The sequence below is a fragment of the Eleutherodactylus coqui genome, chromosome 4 (assembly GCF_035609145.1).
Source record: "Eleutherodactylus coqui strain aEleCoq1 chromosome 4, aEleCoq1.hap1, whole genome shotgun sequence".
NCBI lineage: Eukaryota > Metazoa > Chordata > Amphibia > Anura > Eleutherodactylidae > Eleutherodactylus > Eleutherodactylus coqui.
The window spans coordinates 48911429-48936781 of record NC_089840.1 but is presented as its reverse complement, the minus strand read 5'-3'; the positions used below and the strand labels follow the sequence as shown (position 1 = coordinate 48936781).

Sequence of the window (25353 nt, the reverse complement as noted above, 5' to 3'; positions counted from 1 at the left end):
GTGAGGCTGTTGGTGTTGGCTCCCCGGCTGAGCTTTGCGCGACAAAGGTTGCACACCACTGTTCGTCGGTCGTCAGGCGTCTCTGTGAAAAACTGCCAGACCTTAGAGCACCTCGGCCTCCGCAGGGTGGCATGGCGCGAGGGGGCGCTTTGGGAAACAGTTGGTGGATTATTCGGTCTGGCCCTGCCTCTACCCCTGGCCACTGCACTGCCTCTTGCAACCTGCCCTGCTGATGCCCTTGACTCCCCCTCTGAAGACCTGTCCTCCTGAGTAAGCGTTGCACACCAGGTGGGGTCAGTCACCTCATCGTCCTGCTGCTCTTCCTCCGAATCCTCTGTGCGCTGCTCCCTGGGACTTACTGCCCTTACTACTACCTCACTGCAAGACAACTGTGTCTGATCGTCATCGTCCTCCTCACCCACAGAAAGTTGTTGAGACAGTTGGCGGAAGTCCCCAGCCTCTTCCCCCGGACCCCGGGAACTTTCGAATGGTTGGGCATCAGTGACGATAAACTCCTCTGGTGGGAGAGGAACCGCTGCTGCCCAATCTAAGCAGGGGCCCGAGAACAGTTCCTGGGAGTGCTCCCGCTCCTGAGCAGGTGTTATTGTAGTGGAGTGAGGAGGCTGGGAGGAAGGAGGAGCAGCAGACAGAGGATTCGGATTGGCAGCAGTGGACGGCGCAGAACTGCGGGTAGACGATAGGTTGCTCGAAGCACTTTCTGCCATCCAGGACAGGACCTGCTCACACTGCTCATTTTCTAATAACCGTCTCCCGCGTGGACCCATTAATTGGGCGATGAATGTGGGGACGCCAGAAACGTGCCTCTCTCCTAATCGCGCAGCAGTCGGCTGCGACACACCTGGATCAGGAGCTTGGCCTGTGCCCACACCCTGACTTGGCCCTCCGCGTCCTCGGCCGCGTCCACGTCCTCTAGGCCTACCCCTACCCCTCAGCATGCTGTATTACCAGTGATTTGATTTCACAGGCAGGAAATAAATTGGCGCAAGACTGCAGGCCAAATATAATTTTTGCCCTTTTTGGAAAACGAAAGGCCCCACTGCCTCTAGTGAATGAATAATCTAAGTTTAATAACTGTGCTGTGTCCCTGCTTATGTGTCACAGAACGTGAGGGTAGCAGAGTTATTATAACTCTGGCAGAGCAGGAATTTTTTTTCCCAATTAAGGAAAGCAAATGGCGAAGCCAGCAGTAAAGCGTAGCTGGGTGCGTATGATTTAGCAATGTTTTTCACGCAGCTCACACGTGTCCACAGCCCGTAAGGACGGACAGAGGCTGGACAAATAGATTTGTTTTCAGTTTTTTCCCACCAAAAGGCAGCACTGCGTATATTCTATGAACATGAGAAGTTTAATAACTGTGCTGTGTCCCTGCTTATGTGTCACAGAACGTGAGGGTAGCAGAGTTATTATAACTCTGGCAGAGCAGGAATTTTTTTTCCCAATTAAGGAAAGCAAATGGCGAAGCCAGCAGTAAAGCGTAGCTGGGTGCGTATGATTTAGCAATGTTTTTCACGCAGCTCACACGTCTCCACCGCCCGTAAGGACGGACAGAGGCTGGACAAATAGATTTGTTTTCAGTTTTTTCCCACCAAAAGGCAGCACTGCGTATATTCAATGAACATGAGAAGTTTAATAACTGTGCTGTGTCCCTGCTTATGTGTCACAGAACGTGAGGGTAGCAGAGTTATTATAACTCTGGCAGAGCAGGAATTTTTTTTCCCAATTAAGGAAAGCAAATGGCGAAGCCAACAGTAAAGCGTAGCTGGGTGCGTATGATTTAGCAATGTTTTTCACGCAGCTCACACGTCTCCACCGCCCGTAAGGACGGACAGAGGCTGGACAAATAGATTTGTTTTCAGTTTTTTCCCACCAAAAGGCAGCACTGCGTATATTCAATGAACATGAGAAGTTTAATAACTGTGCTGTGTCCCTGCTTATGTGTCACAGAACGTGAGGGTAGCAGAGTTATTATAACTCTGGCAGAGCAGGAATTTTTTTTCCCAATTAAGGAAAGCAAATGGCGAAGCCAGCAGTAAAGCGTAGCTGGGTGCGTATGATTTAGCAATGTTTTTCACGCAGCTCACACGTCTCCACCGCCCGTAAGGACGGACAGAGGCTGGACAAATAGATTTGTTTTCAGTTTTTTCCCACCAAAAGGCAGCACTGCGTATATTCAATGAACATGAGAAGTTTAATAACTGTGCTGTGTCCCTGCTTATGTGTCACAGAACGTGAGGGTAGCAGAGTTATTATAACTCTGGCAGAGCAGGAATTTTTTTTCCCAATTAAGGAAAGCAAATGGCGAAGCCAGCAGTAAAGCGTAGCTGGGTGCGTATGATTTAGCAATGTTTTTCACGCAGCTCACACGTCTCCACCGCCCGTAAGGACGGACAGAGGCTGGACAAATAGATTTGTTTTCAGTTTTTTCCCACCAAAAGGCAGCACTGCGTATATTCAATGAACATGAGAAGTTTAATAACTGTGCTGTGTCCCTGCTTATGTGTCACAGAACGTGAGGGTAGCAGAGTTATTATAACTCTGGCAGAGCAGGAATTTTTTTTCCCAATTAAGGAAAGCAAATGGCGAAGCCAACAGTAAAGCGTAGCTGGGTGCGTATGATTTAGCAATGTTTTTCACGCAGCTCACACGTCTCCACCGCCCGTAAGGACGGACAGAGGCTGGACAAATAGATTTGTTTTCAGTTTTTTCCCACCAAAAGGCAGCACTGCGTATATTCAATGAACATGAGAAGTTTAATAACTGTGCTGTGTCCCTGCTTATGTGTCACAGAACGTGAGGGTAGCAGAGTTATTATAACTCTGGCAGAGCAGGAATTTTTTTTCCCAATTAAGGAAAGCAAATGGCGAAGCCAGCAGTAAAGCGTAGCTGGGTGCGTATGATTTAGCAATGTTTTTCACGCAGCTCACACGTCTCCACCGCCCGTAAGGACGGACAGAGGCTGGACAAATAGATTTGTTTTCAGTTTTTTCCCACCAAAAGGCAGCACTGCGTATATTCTATGAATAATAACTGTGTTGTGGCCCTGCCTATACAATTCTTTCCCTGCAGTATCAATGGAGGGTGGAATGCTCTGCAGAGGCGATTTTGAGAAGCCCAAAAAAAATGCAGCACAGCCAACAGCAGCCTGGACAGTACTGCACACGGATAAATATGGCCCTAGAAAGGACCGTTGAGGTTCTTGAAGGCTACACTCACTCCTAACACTCTCCCTGCCTATGCAGCACTTCTGTCCCTAATGCCAGGTGCAACGGTCTGCAGAGGCGATTTTGAGAAAAAAAAAAAACCCACTGCTAACAGCAGCCAACACACAGCTATCAGTGGCCCTAATAAGGACCTTTGGGGGGTCTTGAAGCCTACACTAACTACCAATTCTTTCCCTACAGCAGCTCCGGTATAAACAGCACTGTCCCTCATCTAACTCACACCGCATCTGAGGCGAGCCGCGGGAGGGGCCGACTTTTATATTAGGCGAACACCTGATCTCGCCAGCCACTCACAGCAGGGGGGTGGTATAGGGCTTAAACGTTGCAGGGGGAAGTTGTAATGCCTTCCCTGTCTTTCAATTGGCCAGAAAAGCGCGCAAACGTCTCAGGGAAGGAAGTGAAAGTAACCAGAACACCGCATGGTGTTCGTTACGAATAACGAACATCCCGAACACCCTAATATTCGCACGAATATCAAGCTCGGACGAACGCGTTCGCTCATCTCTACTAAGGAACAATGCGTTGTGTGTTCAGACGTATGCATTATCATTGTATTCGGCTGCAATTTGCTCGACTGTTCGTCAGAACGATTCTTGATATTCTCCTCTGGCCTCTTTCTTCATTGAGTTGTTTAGGTCCACATGATTCACTCTCTGTGGATGATTTTCCTTGCTTACACATTTTTGGTATACTCTCCATACCACTTCATTTCACTCCATACGACTTACAACTTCCATAAGGTTGGTAATTTTTAAAATACTGCCTTGTTAGTATAGCACCGATATTTTCATAACCTCTGGGGTGTTGTCCTATTTATAACTGATAAGATGAGGGTTAGGATTTCACAGGATAGGAAGTGGGAAGCTAGGTGGCAAAGTGATTCAGAAACAGGCAGGGAGGACCTGGGGGGTGGAAGATAACTGCTACTCACATGGACAGCAGATGGAAAAGTTGTAGGGTATGTACCTCGAACAGTGGGAAAGTAAGTGAGGGTACTGGGGGGATGGCCTGGAAGGTGCATTGAGGAGAGATAAGAGCACCTACTCCTCCACCTCACATGTTTTCTGGTCTTGAGGTATGGGAGAACTGCAGGCCATCGTAAGACAGTGCAACAGGGGAGGCCGTGTCAGACTGCTGTGTCCACATTTCTGTCAGAGCTAGCAGGTTTAAAGATTTAGCAGTGAAAAAGTCCTGAATATTGGGGAGTTTGTTGCGTGCTGACTGGCAATTCCAGAGCGCACATTTAAGGAGAAAGGGGAGGATATGCATGGACTAGTAGGTGGGGGTGGGGGTGGGGGGGGGGGGGGGTTAATAGTTAGGAGCAATAAAGGGCGGACCAGAATTGGGAGAAATATCCTCCACTGCTAGTAGCAGCAGAATGGAGAGGGTGAGCAGGTGGTAAACAGATTTGTGGGGACAGCTGTTATGTAGAGAGATTTAGGTGTTTTAAGAAAGTGAAAAGTGCATGTGACCTGTGCATGGGCGGAGAAAGGAGAGAGAGGCTGATATAGATAGAATGATCTAGTGGTGGGCTTTGGAAATAGGTTTTAAAGTTAACAGTAAAGATGAAGATAGAGACTACAGTAGAAGTGATGGTGTTGAAGTGCAAAGTGTTTGGGTAACTAGTGTGGCCTACCTGTCTCCAACCATGTCTATCTGCGTAGGTCACGTTATCCTGCCCACTTCATACAAGTCACACATGCGTGCCAAACACTCGCGTGCCAGTTAAGGTAAAACTACTTTTATAATACGAACTGCATACTACGGCTGGGAGTGGCTAGTTAGCTCAGATTACTTAAACAACTGGGACCAGCATTGCATTGGCAGTGACCGGGCAGAGGCTTATAGCTCTGCTTAGATAAACCAAGCTCAACAATAACACTAGGAGGAGAGGTAGAGATGGGAGATAATGCTATTTGGGGGAGTGTGAAACAAAAGTGCGTATAATAAAAACAAAAAATTCTATCTAGACAGGGAGCATACCATGGACAAACACAAGAATATGGAATGACGAAAGCAGTGATACGGATTTATCTTCAAACTGAACGAAGTCTTAAATACTCTGTGCTGCTAATTTATATTCAACTATGCTAAATATCTATCTCATATCTATCTATCTATCTATTAGAGATGAGCGAGCACCAAAATGCTCGGGTGCTCGTTGCTCGAGTCTAACTTTTCGTAATGCTCGAGAGCTCGTTTCGGGTAACGAACCCCATTGAAGTCAACAGCCGACTCGAACATTTTATATGGGACCAATGCTCCGCATAGGTGATGACTTGTCAAACACCAGAAAACATCAGAAAGTCATGGAAACACCACAGAAACGGATAGGGAAGGGCAGGGGCAGCATGCATGGCTGCATCTGAGGCTCCCATGTCCCACTATTAAAGCAAAATGGGGGCAAGAGTCTGGCGTCACCCCCCTTAACAATTTACTTGGATAAACCCTCATTAGCAAGGCACACGCACTGGCACATCTTAGCAAAGCACCACACTACCTGCAACCAAGGACAATCACTGCCTGCGGGTCACACCGCTGCCTCTTCTCCTGAGTTACATGCTGGCATTGCTGCCCAACCCCCCCGCACGACCCTGCGTCCACAGCGCACAAAAAAGTTTCCCTGCACAGCGTTCAGCTGCCCTCATGCCACACGCTCGCTTCATAGCCACACCACCCTGTCTATTGATAAGTGCGTACTGGATGAGGAGTAACTGGAGGCACACACTGCAAAGGGTTGGCAGGGCCAAGCAGCGACCCTCAATGCTGTTGAGAATGGATGATAAATTGACGTACGATCATCATTCCATTTCCATGCTATCTCCATCACAAAATTGTCAGGAGCTGCAAACGGGGGCATAAAGGGGACTCAGGTGCCAGCCCAGCACTTCGACACATCTCCACAATGCAGCAATACTCTGTGTGGGAAGCATGTGAGAGGGCCCAGGGTCAGCTTCTGTCCCAGCCTCCACCTTGTGTGACCCAAGGTGCCGCGAGTTACATAGCAATGGGGACTCAATGTGTCCCCACACAATTCATTCTGTGTAGGTGTCAGATAGCTCAACACCGCAATGGGAAGTCTTTGAGTTCCTTGAGCTCGCCTATGCTGTGCGTGCACAAAGATGGTATTACACAGGAAGAAATCAGAGCGCCCAAACATGGCAGAGTTTCACCCCGCCAAGGACCTCGGCCCACATTTCTACCCTAATCAGTCAGTGTATTTGTGCCAGACAGGTAAAACACCTGCCTGTCTGTATCTTGTAAAATATCTGCCTGTCTGTATCTTTTATAAAACGTGATCCAAGGGTTTTTGGAGAATCCTTTTTAAACTTTAACCCCTGGACACTTTTGGGCATACATGTATGCCCTCCAATGTCAGGGTTTGTATGGAGTGGGATTGGGAGCTAATCTTGCTTAATACAGGGTGGGTGTTGCTGTTTCTAACAGTTGATGCCCATGGGCAACCGCTTCAATCAGCATTCGTGCTGATCAAAGATGTTATCAATTCTGTCAACAGCATTTAAATGTCCTGATTAGAGTTTGGGGATCCAGAATGGACCCCCTGCGATGATATCACGAGGTGCCATTCAGTTGTTATGGCAGCCGTAGGTCTTCTGAAGGCCCCCAGAGCTACTATTAATGAATACCTTCAAGGCGTGCCTGTGGCATGCCTTGCTAAACCACCTGTCAAAATGCAGTATAATGTAATATTATGGTATTACATTGCACTGTAGAAACAGTCAAACAACAGCAAGTTCAAGTCCCTTATAGGAAAAAAAAAGTAGTGAGAAAAAAATGTATTAATTATTACAAACATTAAAAGGTAACAAGTTGTTTAAAAAAAAAAAACTCTTTGCCATGTTTATGAGAACAAAAGCAAAATTAAAAACATAATTGGTATTGTCACATCCATAAAACTCAGATCTATTAAACACTCTTTCCCGCACAGTGAACATCGGCAAAAAACAAAATACACAATGCCAGAATTGTACTTTTTTGGTCACCTTGTCTCCAAGGAAAGATGTAATAAAAAGCAATCAAAAAGTCATATGTACTCCAAAATGGTAGCCATAGAAAGTTGGGGTTGTCCTGCATAAAAACAAGCCATCACCAAACAAGCTGCATAAAAACAAGCCATCACCACACAAGCTGCATAAAAACAAGCCATCACCAAACAAGCTGCATAAAAACAAATCATCACCCAACCCTATCAATAGAAATACAAAAAAAAAGTTATGGTCCTCAGAAGATGGCAACAAAAATATATTTTTTCAAAAGATATATTTTTTTTAAAGTAGTACAGCAAAAAACAAAACATAAATACATTTGGTATCGTTATATCATTATAATCATAATGACCCGCAAAATAAAGTGTCATTTTTGTCACTTTTGCCGCAATATATTCTCCGTAAAAACAATACCCACGCAAAAGGTGGTGAAATTGCATTTCTTCCCCATTTCAATCCACTTAGAAATTTTTTAAGGTTTTTCAGCATATTCATTATATTGTACTACCATTGAAACATACAACTTGTCCTGCAAAATCAAGCCTTCAGACAGCTACATTGACGGTAAAATAAAAAAAGTTATGATTTTTTAAAAAGTGAATAGGAGAAACCGGAAATTAGACAAAGAAAATAAAGGCCCCTGACTTTAAGGGGTTAAAGACCAATCAGACTCAGGGCTTATTCAGACAGGCATGTATCGTCCGGGTTTTCACGCCCAGCCGATATACGCTATCCCTCTCTACAAGAGGAGGCGCTGGGCCTGGCTGGGAGCTAGTGCACTGAGCTCCCGCCCCCTCTCCGCCCCTCACCACTGTTTGCAATTGAAGAGGGAGGATCGGGAAGTACTTGGCTCCGACCCCACCCACCCCTCTGATTGCAAGCAGCAGGGTGAGGGCGAAGAGGGGGCGGGAGCTCAGTGCACTAGCTCCCAGCCAGGCCCGCCTCCTCCCCTTGCAGTGAGGGACAGCGTATATTGGCCAGATGTGAAAACCCAGCCCTTATACTGTGTTTTTGAAGAGCCATTGGTTGTTTACCACTAGTCCATCACATAGATCAGTGATTAACCTGTAGCTCTCGAACCGGACACCACTGATATAGATGATGTTTTACTTACCTGGAAAGATGAAAAGGAATGCCAACAGACTTTTCGTAAATGGAATCATCTTGATATTGATCTGTAATGAAATAAATATGTTATTATAATTGATTTATGATAGCTATATACTTTAATCTATGTAAAATATAGGAAAATATTCCTTACAGAAAAGTAGTACCCCCTAACAAAATCACCATGAGCCACCCCATTAACCCCCATTTTTCTGCTGGGTCTTTTCCCAACATGGGATAAGTAGGATAAAGGCAGAATAAGATTGAACTAGAATCATAGACAAAAAAAAAGAGTTGGAAGAGACCTCCAGGGTCATCTGGCCCAACACCCTGCTCAGTGCAGGATCATTAAATCAGCCCAGACAGATGTCTGTCCAGCCTCTGTTTGAAGATTTCCATTGAAGGAGAACTCTGCACCTCCTGTGGCAACTTGTTCCACTCATTGATCACCCTTACTGTCTCCTCCCTTTGAATTTAATACCATTGTTTCTAATCTTTTCTCATGCAAATGAGAATAGGGCTGATACTCTTCACCAAATCTAGATCCTCACTTCAAGCTGTAGAGCAGCCATTTAAATGGTCAAAGGATTTTGAAAGACTTTGTGTTAGGCAGGTTTCACGCAGGCGACAAAATCGCTCGATTTCCCCGCGATGCAACAGTGCTACAAATCACATGTATGTGAAGGCCATGCTTTCCTATGGGTTCCATCACATTAGCGATGTTTTGAAGCCTGCAACATTGTGAAGATAAAAAATTGCGGGTTGCTAAATATTACTGTGATTTGCAATGTTTTGTAGTCCCTGTTTCCCTAAGGAGCCTTCTTTTGTGTTGCATTGCATGAAAACACAGTTTTCGTGCTGTGCATTGCAACTTTTACAGTAGGAAATCCTACTGTAAAAGCCCTAAAATAAGCCCTAGTTGCATATAAATAAATACATCACCTAACAGCCGCTGTACACTCCACCGGGTCTTCTCTGCAGCTCCCTGGCACTTGCTTGTAGTTTTCTCTCAGCACTTCCTGGTCAGGGGTACAAATTCCCCACCTCCAGGAAGCGCTGGCTGTGATTGGTTCTCAAGTGCCGCAGTTCAGCCAATCAGAGCCAGCACTCGATGAACCAATCACAGCCATTGCATATTGCGTTGAATGGCTGTGATTGGTACATCGAGCGCTGGCTCTGATTGGCTGAGCTGTGGCGCTCGATAACTAATCACAGCCTGTGCTTCCTGAAGGCGGGGAATTTGAACCTCCAATGCAGGAAGCGATGACAGAAGATTTCACGCACAAGTCTGCTGGAGCTTCAGGGAAGACATGCTGGGAGCTGACAGCGCCTGAAACGGGACGTATTCTTTTTTTTTTTCAAAAAAGACCAGCAATATCTTTTCCATTTTCTTGCGCCGATATCGCGTCACCCGTGTGAAAGAGACATTAATATGATAGCCAATGTGATAAGAAGCAAAAGAGAAAATCATTTTATTTACCTAAAATAACATTTTTTTTGCTAAGAAATCACCCAGGAGTGTTAGCCACTAGGGGTCACCCTTCCTTCTTATTTGCTGTCCACTCCCTGTTGTCATGCAATACCTGTCTCTAGTAAAAGAGATAGCAAGACAGAGAACAGGGAGTGGGAGAGGGTTAGAGTTCATGCTCTCATTTAAATGTATAGAGAGCAGAGGGGAGAGGGGAGGAGGAGGGAGAGATACTCACACAGACATACTCCCATAGAAAACTGAAAATCGCAGATACAGGCTGCAGAGAGCAATACTGCGATGCGATGCGATTTTAACATTAGAAAGTCCTATTTACTTCAACTAAAAGAAATCGTGGCAAAATCGTGTAAGAAAATTGTGAGTGGCAGTGATGATTTTGTGAGAAAAAGCGGCACTAATGCTCAAAAATTGCAGTAAAAAAGACACGATTTTGCTGTGATTTTCTTGCTGCAAATCACGATCGCCTGTGTGAAACTAGCTTAAGGGAGATATACTGCTGCAGCAACTCCTTTCTCCCCCTTCCTCTTCTCTATCCGAATAGTCATTCAGAATAGTTTTTTAACACATTTACTACAATATGAGTTGTATTTATGCAAATAAGTGAGATGGAACAATTCCTCCACAGCGCCACCTATGGGAAGGCAGCATTCCCTCGAGTCAATGTTAGACTCTATATACAAGCCTTGTAACAATGACAGGGAATTAAAAGCCTGACTCAATGCACAGACAGCTGTTTCAGGGTGTTTGCCCCTTATCAGTATGCCGTAGGATTCTGGCTTTGCTAGAGAGAGGTCTGTGAAGTGGGTCAGAATTTTCTATCTTTTCTGAATTACTGGTTATTGTTACAAGGCTTGTATAAAGAGTTTAACATTGACTTGAGGGAATGCTGCCTTCCAATAGGTGGCACTGTGGAGGTATTATTCCATCTCCCTTATTTGCATATAACCCAGAAAAGCATGAATGGCCTTTTAAGTCTGCTCACTCGCTGTCTAGGTGCTCTCCCTAAGGAGAAAAGACTGAGTTGTATTTATCTCATGCTAGTTTTGAGCTGGGGCCCTTGTGAGGTATCATGTTTCCCTGAAAATAAGACACTGTCTTATATCATTTTTTGCCCCAAAAGAGGCCCTAGGTCTTATTTTATGGGGAGGTATTATTATACTTACCTAGCAGGCTCGGTCTAAGTCCCTTCCACTGCTCTCCACAAATCTGACATGCTTCCCGCAGTCCTCGGCAGCTCATACAATATCAGGAAGCGATGGCTGTGATTGGTTCTTCAACCGCTGCTCAGCCAATCAATGCAGTGCTGGATGAACCAGTGCGATGGCTGTGATTGGTTTATCCAGCACTGAATTGATTGGTTCTTCCACTCAACTGCCATTGCGTTGCAGAGGTGAAATTTATGAATTGGCTGAGCTGCGGCCAATCACAGCCATCGCACTAGTTTATCCAACGCTACATTGATTGGCTGAGCAGTGATCAAAGAACCAATCACAGCCATTGCTTCCTGGAAGTGTGATTTATGAATCCTGTAACTGGGTAGTGATTTTGTCCGAGCGGCTGAGGACTGGGAACCACGCCAAAAAGCGCCAAACCTCTAAAGAGCAGCGAGAGCGACCTGGACTGAGCCTGCTAGGTAATGTATTATTTTATTTATTTCTTTTTTTATGTAGTGTAACTAGGGTTAATTTTCAGGGTAGGTCTTATTTTGGGGGAAACAGGGTATCAATAACTCACACACACACATTAACTTCTATTTTGTAATAAAACTCCGTGGCCTCAAGGCAATTTTTTTTCCTAGTGTGGTAGTCAACCTATTAGGGGTCTCTCAAACGAGCGCTTTGCGCGTGCTGTATACCCATGAGCAAAGATCGCGGTTATACAGCTGTAAAGATCATGTGAACGGGTTTATTCAAGTAGCCCATTTATTGAAGTAGCCCATTCGCGCAATCCGTGGTGCGAGGTGCATGATTTGCAGCTCCCATACGAGCCTATGGAAAGCATGCAGCAAAGATGAAGTGTGAAGGCACCCTTAGGTGAGCAGAAAAAAAACTACCGACTCTTGAGCAACTTATTACCCGTCACTCTGTTGGAGGCCATATTTACAAAGAATAAGGCTAGTTTCGCACAGGCGACCACGATTTTGCCGCAAGAAAATAATGTTTTTTTCCGCGTTATTTTTGAGGGTTAGCACTGTTTTTTCTTGCTAAATCATCACTGCCACTCGTGAGTTTTTTGTTTGTTTTTATCGTGCGACTTTGCTGTGATTTTTTTAGCGAAAGTCAATAGGACTTTCGAATGCTAAAATCGTAATGAAAGTTTGTGCGTTGCGATGCGATAAAAAGGAGGCTCCATAGGGGAACATGGGAGTTAAAAAAAATAATAATAAAATTGAAAAAAAAAAATCGCACATCGCAGAAAGATAGATTTTTTTGCTCTCGCAACATCGCATGAGTGAAACTATCGCTAATGGGAAGGAAACCAATGTAAGCCATTGGTTTCATAATCTGCTTTTTGTTCCGGAGTCTTGCATCATGTGAAAATTGTGCAATCGTGCCCGTGTGAAACCACCCTGACTGGTTGCATCTTTAGGCAAACCTTTTAAGTGACTAAAGAGGCTTCTAAATACTTCCGAGTGCCTGCAAGAAGGAAAAGGAGAAGTACGCTCTACAAGAAAGTGAGGAAGATGACAAGTTCTTCTTATATTTAAAATGTGGACTTTAAAATTGATTAGTTGCTTTTCAATTAGATAAAAGTAATGAATAAAAGCAAAACATCAATTATTCTCTGACAAAGAATACAACAAATTCCATCACCGATTAGATCCATCATCGTATCTGATCCGTTCAACACGTGTTGAGCTGACAAATCACATTGGAATTTCCTCGAAAAGAAAACAGGCCACAAGAGTCGTGTAATTTGTGATCTTACAAGGCTGAAGAATCTAAATTGCATCTGATGAAGCAACACATGGTAATCCGAAGGAGCAGTGACTTCTGCACAGCATTCTTCAAGGTTGTGATGATGTCAAGGGGTTTTCCAACAAGGAAGGACATCACCACAAGTCCTCATAGTTCTGCTTCACCCAGTCCTTAGTATTATTTACCAGTTACATATAATATTCCTACAGTAACTGTGTTATGGACAATATTTGGGTGCATTTACTGACAAATCAAGAAATATCAACTGCCATTCAAGACGTTGTCCAAGTTGTACCATCTCAGTATAATCCCTTCCCCATCAAGTAACATAAATTATCATATACTCGCCTCTCCTCGCTCTCGTTGTGTGCCACAATGGTGCTCAGCCCCCGACTCTGGTCCCTGTTTACAGCTGCAGTCCCACCCAGTTTATGGGATGTCACAGGGGCTGCAGCCAATAACAGAGCTCAATGATGGATCGCAGAGCTCTGTTATTGGCTGTGGCCCCTTTAACTTATCGTAAACAGGGAGGGACTGAAGCTGTAAACAGAGACCGGAGTGGGGGACCAAGCACCGTCGTGGCGCACAGCAGGAGCAGACAGAAGTAAGTATATAACAATGTGTCCAGTTACTCAGTGGGGATGAGGCTATGCCGAGATGGTGCAACCAAGACAACCCCTTTAAATAAATCAGAAAAATCAAACTATCCTGAGATACTCAAAATGCACTTTTATGTATTGCTGTGATTGCATTTTGCAATTTTGTGTTATTTAGATTTTTGCAGACTTAGGAGAGACACTTCTTCTGCAAATGCTACATGGAATTATATTGTGTAAATGTATTAAATCTACTAAGCTACATTGCTTTTCCACCTCCTACAGTGATAAGAGTATATTACAGAACATGGGATAACGAGGACCAAATTGACCAGCTGATTGCTCAAATGGTTTCAGATTTACTACTTAAGTTTGAACCCTGAAAATCCTGAAATGAATTTCCTTAAAGGATTACCAAACTTTTCAAAAACGTATGAATTGTCATAGGGACATGTCAGAAGTTTTGATCGATTGGGGATCCAGGTGCCAAGATCCCCACTGATCACTAAAAAAAACGAGTAGAAGCATTTGTTTAAGCGCTGTGCCTGTTTGGCTGTTTCTAACACCGCTCAGAGCCGTGTACAGGCTCCAAAGAAAGTCTATGGAATCCGTGCATCCCTCGTTATGACAGCCAAATGAGCAAAGCTGAGTGTTTATATGAATTCATTTTAGCAATCAGCAGGTAGAAGCACTCGGACCTCCATCGAACAAAACTTCTGACATGTCCCGATGACTTGTCAGACGTTTTTGAAAAGTTTAGTTATGATTAGAGATGAGCGAGCACCAAAATGCTCGGGTGCTCGTTACTCGGGACGAAATTATCGCGATGCTCGAGGGTTCGTTTCGAGTAACGAACCCCATTGAAGTCAATGGGCGACCCGAGCATTTTTGTATTTCGCCGATGCTCGCTAAGGTTTTCATTTGTGAAAATCTGGGAAATTCAAGAAAGTGATGGGAACGACACAGCAACGGATAGGGCAGGCGAGGGGCTACATGTTGGGCTGCATCTCAAGTTCACAGGTCCCCCTATTAAGCCACAATAGCGGCAAGAGTGGGCCCCCCCCCCTCCCAACAACTTTTACTTCTGAAAAGCCCTCATTAGCAATGCATACCTTAGCTAAGCACCACACTACCTCCAACAAAGCACAATCACTGCCTGCATGACACTCCGCTGCCACTTCTCCTGGGTTACATGCTGACCAACCCCCCCCCCCCCCACAGCGCACACCAAAGTGTCCCTGCGCAGCCTTCAGCTGCCCTCATGCCACACCACCCTCATGTCTATTTATAAGTGCGTCTGCCATGACGAGGAACCGCAGGCACACACTGCAGAGGGTTGGCACGGCTAGGCAGCGACCCTCTTTAAAAGGGGCCGGGCGATAGCCCACAATGCTGTACAGAAGCAATGAGAAATATAATCCTGTGCCACCGCCATCAGGAGCTGCACACGTGGGCATAGCAATGGGGAACCTATGTGCCACACACTATTCATTCTGTCAAGGTGTCTGCATGCCCCAGTCAGACCGGGCTTTTTAATTCATAGACACAGGCAGGTACAACCCCCTATTGTGAAGTCCCTGTGGACCGACAGCATGGGTGGCTCCCTGGAACCCACCGGCGGTACATAAAAATATCCCATTGCATTGCCCAACACAGCTGAGGTAGTAATGTTGTGCTTAATGGAGGTGGGCTTCGGCCCACACTGCATGCCCCAGTCAGACTGGGGTTCTTTAGAAGTGGAAACAGATGCATTTACAAGTCCCTGTGGACCGACAGCATGGGTGGGTGCCAGGAAGCCACCGGCGGTACATAAAAATATCCCATTGCATAGCCCAACACAGCTGAGGTAGTAATGTTGTGCTTAATGCAGGTGGGCTTCGGCCCACACTGCATGCCCCAGTCAGACTGGGGTTCTTTAGAAGTGGAAACAGATGCAGTTACAACTCCCTGTGGACCCACAGCATGGGTGGCTCCCTGGAACCCACCGGCGGTACATAAATATATCCCATTGCATTGCCCAACACAGCTGAGGTAGTAATGTCGTGCTTAATGCAGGTGGGCTTCGGCCCACACTGCATGCCCCAGTCAGACTGGGGTTCTTTAGAAGTGGACAGATGCAGTTACAACTCCCTGTGGACCCACAGCATGGGTGGCTCCCTGGAACCCACCGGCGGTACATAAATATATCCCATTGCATTGCCCAACACAGCTGAGGTAGTAATGTCGTGCTTAATGCAGGTGGGCTTCGGCCCACACTGCATGCCCCAGTCAGACTGGGGTTCTTTAGAAGTGGAAACAGATGCATTTACAAGTCCCTGTGGACCGACAGCATGGGTGGGTGCCAGGAAGCCACCGGCGGTACATAAAAATATCCCATTGCATTGCCCAACACAGCTGAGGTAGTAATGTCGTGCTTAATGCAGGTGGGCTTCGGCCCACACTGCATGCCCCAGTCAGACTGGTAATATGTACCTTAACAGTAACCGCGTTGGTGGTAATGTGGTGGTGACTGCGGACCTAGTAGCGCGGTTTTATTTTGTTGGTTTTCGGAATGTGGCCAGGATTAAGTGGGCTGTGGCAGGGGATGTTTTTGAGGCACTACGTGTCCTCTCCACGTGTCCGTGGTTATATGCACCTTAACAGTAACAGCGTTGGTGGGAAATGGCCTCGCCGCCATCATGTCTTTGTGAAGCCTCTGTTTCCACACCCCAGAGACATACCATTAGCAGCGGTATAGGCAGAGCCCATAATTAGTAACATTTCAGCCGTAGCATTAGGACAGGCCCCACTAACATATCACTAGCAGCATTATAGGGGGAGCACAGTATGCGTTCCATTTCAGTAATAGTAGCACTCAAGACAGGCCCCAGTAACAATTCCGAAGCAGCAGTATAGTGGGAGCGCAGTCTTCGTTCCATTTCAGTAGCTGCAGTATAGACAAGGCACAAGTTACATTTATGTAGCTAAAGTGTAGGCCAACCCCACACACCTTTCTGTACCATGAGTGCAGGCGAAGAACATAGAAATTGCTATGATTACACTGTAGGCGAGGGGCCACAAAAATTGCTGTATCAACAGTACTAATGTACATCCAAAAAATTGGCCATGGCCAACCAAGAGGGCAAGTGAAACCTATTAATCGCTTTGGTTAATGTGGCTTAAGTGGTAACTAGGCCTGGAGGCAGCCCAGTTGAACGAAAAATTGGTTCAAGTTAAAGTTTCAACGCTTTTAAGAGCATTGAAACGTATAAAAATTGTTTAGAAAAATTATATGAGTGAGCCTTGTGGCCCTAAGAAAAATTGCCCGTTCAGCGTGATTACGTCAGGTTTCAGGAGGAGGAGCAGGAGGAGGAGGAATATTATACACAGATTGATGAAGCAGAAATGTCCCCGTTTTGGATGGTGAGAGAGAACGATGCTTCCATCCGCGGGTGCAGCCTACGTATTGCTTACGTATCGCTGCTGTCCGCTGGTGCAGAAGAGAAGTCTGGGGAAATCCAGGCTTTGTTCATCCTGATGAGTGTAAGCCTGTCGGCACTGTCGGTTGACAGGTGGGTACGCTTATCCGTGATGATTCCCCCAGCCACACTAAACACACTCTCTGACAAGACGCTAGCCGCAGGACAAGCAAGCACCTCCAGGGCATACAGAGCGAGTTCAGGCCACGTGTCCAGCTTCGACACCCAGTAGTTGTAGGTGGCAGAGGCGTCACGGAGGACGGTTGTGCGATCGGCTACGTACTCCCTCACCATCCTTTTACAGTGCTCCCGCAGACTCAGCCTTGACTGGGGAGCGGTGACACAGTCTTGCTGGGGAGCCATAAAGCTGGCAAAGGCCTTGGAGAATGTTCTCCTGCCTGCGCTGTACATGCTGCATGATCTCTGCGCCTCCCCTGCTACCTGGCCCTCGGAACTGCGCCTTCTGCCACTAGCGCTGTCGGATGGGAAGTTTACCATCAGTTTGTCCACCAGCGCCCTGTGGTATAGCATCATTCTCGAACCCCTTTCCTCTTCGGGAATGAGAGTGCAAAGGCTCTCCTTATACCGTGGGTCGAGCAGTGTGTACACCCAGTAATCCGTAGTGGCCAGAATGCGTGTAACGCGAGGGTCACGAGAAAGGCATCCTAACATGAAGTCAGCCATGTGTGCCAGGGTACCTGTACGCAACACATGGCTGTCTTCACTAGGAAGATCACTTTCAGGATCCTCCTCCTCCTCCTCTTCCTCCTCCTCAGGCCATACACGCTGAAAGGATGACAGGCAAGCAGCATGGGTACCGTCAGCAGTGGGCCAAGCTGTCTCTTCCCCCTCCTCCTCATCCTCCTCATGCTCCTCCTCCTCCTCCTGAATGCACTGAGATATAGACAGGAGGGTGCTCTGACTATCCAGCGACATACTGTCTTCCCCCGGCTCTGTTTCCGAGTGCAAAGCGTCTGCCTTTATGCTTTGCAGGGAACTTCTCAAGATGCATAGCAGAGGAATGGTGACGCTAATGATTGCAGCATCGCCGCTCACCACCTGGGTAGACTCCTCAAATTTTCCAAGGACCTGGCAGATGGCTGCCAACCAGGCCCACTCTTCTGTAAATAATTGAGGAGGCTGACTCCCACTGCGCCACGCAAGTTGGAGTTGGTATTCCACTATAGCTCTACGCTGCTCATAGAGTCTGGCCAACATGTGGAGCGTAGAGTTCCACTGTGTGGGCACGTCGCACAGCAGTCGGTGCACTGGCAGATTAAACCTATGTTGCAGTGTCCGCAGGGTGGCAGCGTGCGTGTGGGATTTGCGGAAATGTGCGCAGAGCTGGCGCACCTTTCCGAGCAGGTATGACAAGTGGGGGTAGCTTTTCAGAAAGCGCTGAACCACCAAATTAAAGACATGGGCCAGGCATGGCACGTGCGTGAGGCTGCCGAGCTGCAGAGCCACCACCAGCTTACGGCCGTTGTCACACACGACCATGCCCGGTTGGAGGCTCAGCGGCGCAAGCCAGCGGTCGGTCTGCTCTGTCAGACCCTGCAGCAGTTCGTGGGCCGTGTGCCTCTTATCTCCTAAGCTGAGTAGTTTCAGCACGGCCTGCTGACGCTTGCCCACCGCTGTGCTGCCACGCCGCGTGACACCGACTGCTGGCGACGTGCTGCTGACACATCTTGATTGCGAGACAGAGGTTGCGTTGGAGGAGGAAGGTGCTTTAGTGGAGGAAGCATACACCGCCGCAGATACCACCACCGAGCTGTGGCCCGCAATTCTGGGGGTGGGTAGGACGTGAGCGGTCCCAGGCTCTGACTCTGTCCCAGCCTCCACTAAATTCACCCAATGTGCCGTCAGGGAGATATAGTGGCCCTGCCCGCCTGTGCTTGTCCACGTGTCTGTTGTTAAGTGGACCTTGGCAGTAACCGCGTTGGTGAGGGCGCGTACAATGTTGCGGGAGACGTGGTCGTGCAGGCCTGGGACGGCACATCGGGAAAAGTAGTGGCGACTAGGAACCGAGTAGCGCGGGGCAGCCACCGCCATCATGCTTTTGAAAGCCTCCGTTTCCACAAGCCTATACGGCAGCATCTCTAGGCTGATCAATTTTGCAATGTGCACGTTTAACGCTTGAGCGTGCGGGTGCGTGGCGTCGTACTTGCGCTTGCGCTCAAACTGTGGCGCTAGCGACGTCTGGACGCTACGCTGAGAGACATTGCTGGATGGGGCCGAGGACAGCGGAGGTGAGGGTGTGGGTGCAGGCCAGGAGACGGTAGTGCCTGTGTCCTCAAAGGGGGGTTGGATCTCAGTGGCAGGTTGGGGCACAGGGGGAGAGGCAGTGGTGCAAACCGGAGGCGGTGAACGGGCATCGTCCCACCTTGTGGGGTGCTTGGCCATCATATGCCTGCGCATGCTGTTGGTGGTGCCTCCCCAGCTGATCTTGGCGCGACAAAGGTTGCACACCACTGTTCGTCGGTCGTCAGGCGTCTCTGTGAAAAACTGCCACACCGTAGAGCACCTTGACCTGTGCAGGGTGGCATGGCGCGAGGGGGCGCTTTGGGAACCAGTTGGTGGATTATTCGGTCTGGCCCTGCCTCTACCCCTGGCCACCGCACTGGCTCGGCCTGTGCCCACACCCTGACTTGGGCCTCCGCGTCCTCGCCCGCGTCCACGTCCTATAGGCCTACCCCTACCCCTCAGCATGGTGTATTACCAGTGATTTGATTTCCCAGGCAGGAAAGAAAGTGGCGCAAGCCTGCTGTAAAACGTAGCTGGTTGCGTCTGATTTTTTAACGTTCTCCACGCAGCACACACGTACCCAGAGCCCCGAGGACTGTCAGAGGCAGGCCAAATATACTTTTTTCCCTTTTTTGTAAAACGAAAGGCCCACTGCGTCTATTCACTGAATAATAAGTTTAATAACTGTGTTGTGCCCCTGCAAATGTGTCACAGAACTTTAGTGTTGCAGAGTTATTAACTACAGCTGAGCAAGGAATTTCACAGGCAGGAAAGAAAGTGGCGCAAGCCTGCTGTAAAACGTAGCTGGCTGCATATGAATTTTTTACTATCTCCAGCCACCACACACGTACACAGAACGCTGAGGACTGACAGAGGCAGGGCACATAGAATTTTTCCCTTTTTTAAAAAAGAAAAGGCCCACCGACTATATTCAATCAGATAAGATATGTGTTGCACAGAAATGCAGTTATATGAAGTGCAGCAGAGCGGTTACTTTTCACAGGCAGCAAATAAATTGGCGCAAGCCTGCAGGACAAATAGAATGTTTCCCTTTTTGGGAAACGGAGGGCCCACTGACTATATTCAATCAGATAAGATATGTGTTGCACAGAAATGCAGTTATATGAAGTGCAGCAGAACGGTTACTTTTCCCAGGCAGGAAATAAATTGGCACAAGACTGCAGGACAAATAGAATGTTTCCCTTTTTGGGAAACGGATGGCCCACTGACTATATTCAATCAATAATATATGTCTTCTGGCCCTGCCTACACAATTCTCTCCCTGTAGTATTACTGCAAGGCGCAATGCTCTGCAGACAGCCGATTTTGAAAAGAAAAAAATATGCAACACTGCTAACAGCAGCCTGCACAGTACTGCACACGGATAGATGTGGCCCTAAGAAGGACCGTTGGGGTTCTTGAAGCCTACACTCACTCCTAACACTCTCCCTGCCTAACCACCACTTCTGTCCCTGGACTATAAATGCGGGGCGCAATGCTCTGCAGACAGCCGATTTTGAAAAAAAAAAAATTTCTGCAACACTGCTAACAGCACCCTCCACAGTACTGCACACGGATAGATGTGGCCCTGAGAAGGACCGTTGGGGTTCTTGAAGCCTACACTGACTACTAACACTCTCCCTACAGCAGCTCCGGCACCAGCAGCACTGTCCCTCAGCTAACTCACAAGGCATCTGAGGCGAGCCGCGGGAGGGGCCGACTTTTATACTCGGGTGACATCTGATCGCCCCAGCCACTCACAGCAGGGGGGGGGTGGTATAGGGCTTGAACGTCACAGGGGGAAGTTGTAATGCCTTCCCTGTCTTTCAATTGGCCAGAAAAGCGCGCTAACGTCTCAGAGAGGAAACTGAAAGTAACCGGAACATCGCGTGGTACTCGTTACGAGTAACGAGCATCCCGAACACGCTAATATTCGCCCGAGCATCAAGCTCGGACGAGTACGTTCGCTCATCTCTAGTTATATGTCAGACATTTTTTTAAAGTTTGCTTAAACTTTAAGTTGCTTGCCACTTTAAATCAGGCAGGAGGAAGGGAAATTCCACTGTCTCTTTCTACTCTTGATGATGTTCTCATACTTTGCATTGTTCCTCATTTACTCATCAAACTCTGAAAATATTGTCTTATGATTCACTGGTTTTATTAAACATTTATTACATTTTAGAGCTTTACATTTAGTCATAGTGACTGAAATGGTATGCATCTTTCCTCCTGATCTCCCTCTCATCTTAATTATCTAGCTCCTTCAATTCTCATTGCATCATGCAATCCCAAATTGTCACTGTAACCCTACCAAAACCCAGAAATTATTGCTACCATACTGTCCTACTCATCAGCGATCACTTGATCGGCATGAGTCCATTTCCTAGCACCCCCCGCAAACTGCTTAGTTTCTCTTGCCACCCCTTTCCTTGTGGCGGGCCAAATGTAGTATTACATGGCAGCCATTCAGAATAATAGAGCTAATGAACAGAGGTTGCCTGTATGGGACAGCTCCTTTAACCGTTTGTTTGGCCAGCCCGACTCTTCACAGTGAGTACTTCTCATTGGTTTATAGGGGAGGGTTTTAAAAAAAGAAAACCCTTTTATGACATCCATATACTCTAAAAGGACATATAAGAAGGGGTTCCCAAAATCAGACAATACCCCTAAATACCTTACATTATAATTAGAGATGAGCGAACGTGTTCTTCCGAGCTTGATATTCGTGCGAATATTAGGGTGTTCGGTATGTTCGTTATCCGTAACGAACACCATGCGGTGTCCGGGTTACTTAAACTTTCTTCCCTGAGACGTTAGCGCTTTTTTCTGGCCAATTGAAAGACAGGGAAGGCATTACAACTTCCCCCTGCAACGTTTAAGCCCTATACCACCCCCCTGCTGTGAGTGGCTGGGGAGATAAGGTGTCACCCGAACATAAAAGTCGGCCCCTCCCGCGGTTCGCTATGGATGCATTCTATATGCGCTCAACGGGGCCAGCGGCAGCAGCGCTGACCCCATTGAGAACATATAGAAGACAAATCCTTCTTCTCTGGCACAGCTGTAACAGCTGTAGCAGAGAAGAACGATGTTTGCCCATTGAATTCAATGGAACCGGCAATACAGCCGACTCCACTGAATGCAATGGGCTGCCGGCGATCGCAGGATGAATGGTCGGAAAGGGGTTAAATATATAACCCCTTTCCTGCAATTCATCCAGAAATGTGTTACACTAAAAATATATACCGGCGTATAAGGCGACGGGGCGTATAAGACGACCCCCCAACTGTCACCTTATACGCCGGTAATACAGTGGAGCAAAGAATAAAAAGCATTACTTACGTTTTTAGATGATCTGCGGCGCTCCTGCAGGCTGTCGCTCCCTCCTGGTCCACGGCAGAGTATTGCTTTCTCCACGAAAGACTTTAAATCCCTGCCTCCAGAAGCACACGTGCCTTCAGCCAATCACAGCCAATGACAATGATGTCATTGAATGGCTGTGATTGGCTGTGTTTCTGGAGGCGGGGATTTCAAGGCTTGAAATCCCCGCCTCCAGAAACACAGCCAATCACAGCCATTCAATGACATCATTGTCATTGGCTGTGATTGGCTGAAGGCACGTGTCTTTCTGGAGGCAGGGATTTAAAGCCTTTCATAGAGAAAGCTTGTCTGCCGTGGATTAGGAGGGAGTGACAGCCTGCAGGAGCGCCGCAGATCATCTAAAAACGTAAGTAATGCTTTTTATTCTTTGCTCCACTGTATTGCCGGCGTATAAGGTGACAGTTGGGGGGTTGTCTTATACGCCCCGTCGCCTTATACGCCGGTATATATTTTTAGTGTATCACATTTCTGGATGAATTGCAGGAAAGGGGTTATATATTTAACCCCTTTCCGACCATTCATCCTGCGATCGCGGGCAGCCCATTGCATTCAGTGGAACATGCTGTATTGCCGCTCCATTGAATTCAATGGGCAAACATCGTTCTTCTCTGCTACAGCTGTTACAGCTGTGCCAGAGGAGGACGATCTTTATGCTGACAGTGGGGGGGGGGGGGGGCACTCTTGCCGCTATTGTGGCTTAATAGTGGGACCTGTGAACTTGAGATGCAGCCCACCATGTAGCCCCTCGCCTGCCCTATCCGTCACTGTGTCATTCCCATCACTTTCTTGAATTGCCCAGATTTTCACACATGAAAACCTTAGCGAGCATCGGCGAAATACAAAAATGTTCTGGTCGCCCATTGACTTCAATGGGGTTCGTTGTTCGAAACGAACCCTCGAGCATCGCGGGAAGTTCGTTCCGAATAACGAACACCCGAACATTTTGGTGTTCGCTCATCTCTAATTATAATCTTCCTGAGTTGAATCTATATTTCTCCTAATAACTATTCTAGATATGGACGAGCAATGGATCATCTCTGCATATAACACCTCTGGGTAGGGTGATACTTTCTAGGTACATTCTAACCACATTGGATTCCTAGATTAATGAACAGCCATTCTTAGATCAGCCATGGAATGGGAAAACTGCTGGCTACAACAACGTTCAGTTCCATTAGTCTTAAATATTTCACAATATAACTTAGTTTGGGGTGCTGATCACGGGTGACAGGTTCCCTTCACAATCAGCCATTTCATTGACCACTGGGAGACAGCCACTTTAGGGTGCATTCACACATGCAAGATTTTGGTGCAGGTCCGCACCAAAATCCACACTATTGGAAGACATTAAGTATGCCGTGGATCCGTGCTGAAATGTGCACCAATGGTGTGGATTTTGATGAGGATTTTGGTGTGGATTTTCCACTGTGGAAACTCGGCACCAAATCCGCTACATGTGAACACACCCTTTAATGGGAATGTCAGAGTTTTCTGTTTTTTTAATTCCTGCTTCCAATTGTCCAAGCATAATATAATATCTTATACTCACTGTTTAATGAAACCTTTGATATTTTCTGCATTGAAGGGAACCTATCACCAGGTTCTTGCTGGCTGAACCAGGGTCATAAATGCACTGTGAGATTTAAACATCCATTACAGTGCTCTGATGACATCAATGCCTTGGCAGGTCACCTGAGCAAGTCATGTGACGCACCTTTGGCCCGGAGGGTCCGGACATCCGAATATGTGCAGTGATGTCTATGGACGCCGGGATGGTGCTTTATATATGGCAGGGACACTCAGCACACCCTGGGGCACAACGCGGCTCTTACCTAAGGTATCTAAAGAGTTAAATGTTTCAATCAATGAATGGCAGTGGGGATTGGTTGATTTCCAACTGCACACATGTCACTAGTTATTACTTGTCTTGGATATCTATTTAAATGTATGTCTGTTCAGTATTGTCAAGGAACTTGAAAAAGACCATCCAGAGGTCGAAACGTTGTTCCCTTGATTTCTATGGAGGAATGCATTTTTGCCTTTTAAAACTGCATCCACAGCTGCTGCTACTCATTCATTTACTTCTGGCAGAGTGTCTTGAGGTTTTTGGTCCAAAACCTACTTTGGAGTGGCTGGCAGACATACCAACGCTGGGATTCCCTCACCCTTTGGTTTTTTTTGCTACTTTTGCTGCTGTCCAACTTGGATATACAAGACTTAGGGCCCCATTTATTCCAGGTAACAGTGGGGATCCCATAGGTTCCTTATAGTTTACAAAAATAAAAAGGCGACCGCCTGCACAGCTGAAAAGTCAGAACCTTTTTAATGTATTAATGTGCTGGCATAGCATGAAAAATATAAGAAAAATCAAACATAAAAATACCTATAAGGCCTTAGTCAGACGGGCGTTTTTAGCCGCGATTTGCGCATGCGCATGCGTCCAGCGATTTTTTAAAACCATTGCTTTGCAATGGTATCGGACACATGAGCGCTTTTTATGCGCTCGTCCGATAAATTATAGAACAAAAAATCGCAGATCGCACCTATCTGCGATCTACGATTCCTGTTCTCTTCTGTATATGCGCTCAATGGGGCCGGCGGCAGCAGCGCCGACCCCATTGAGAACATATAGAAGACAAATCATTCTTCTCTGCCACAGCTGTAACAGCTGTGGCAGAGAAGAACCATGTTTGCCCATTGAATTAAAGCAATGGGCTGCCGGCGTGCGTGGGGTGAATTGTCAGGAAGGGGTTAAATATATAAACCCTTCCCTGCAATTCATCCTAAAATGTGTTAAAATAAAAAAAAATTGTATACTCACCTTTCCGCTGCAGCCGGAGTCCAGCCGCGGCCGCTGTCAGTTCTCCTGAACTGCTTCTTGGTACTATTCAGCCGCCGGGGCTTTAAAATCCCC

General features: G+C 46.9%; 1 protein-coding gene across 3 annotated transcripts in view; it reads right to left on the bottom strand.

Moving 5' to 3' along the window:
* The window catches only part of CD86 (CD86 molecule), a 66322-nt gene that overhangs the window by 24893 nt on the left and 16076 nt on the right, over positions 1–25353 (bottom strand). For all 3 annotated transcript variants that reach the window (XR_010792535.1, XM_066599392.1, XM_066599391.1), the window contains exon 2: positions 8364–8424. Coding sequence is in view for 2 of the 3 variants with exons in the window: in XM_066599391.1 (XP_066455488.1) it covers positions 8364–8424 (61 nt within the window). In the remaining variant the exon portion in view is untranslated. The remainder of the gene's footprint in view (positions 1–8363; positions 8425–25353) is intronic.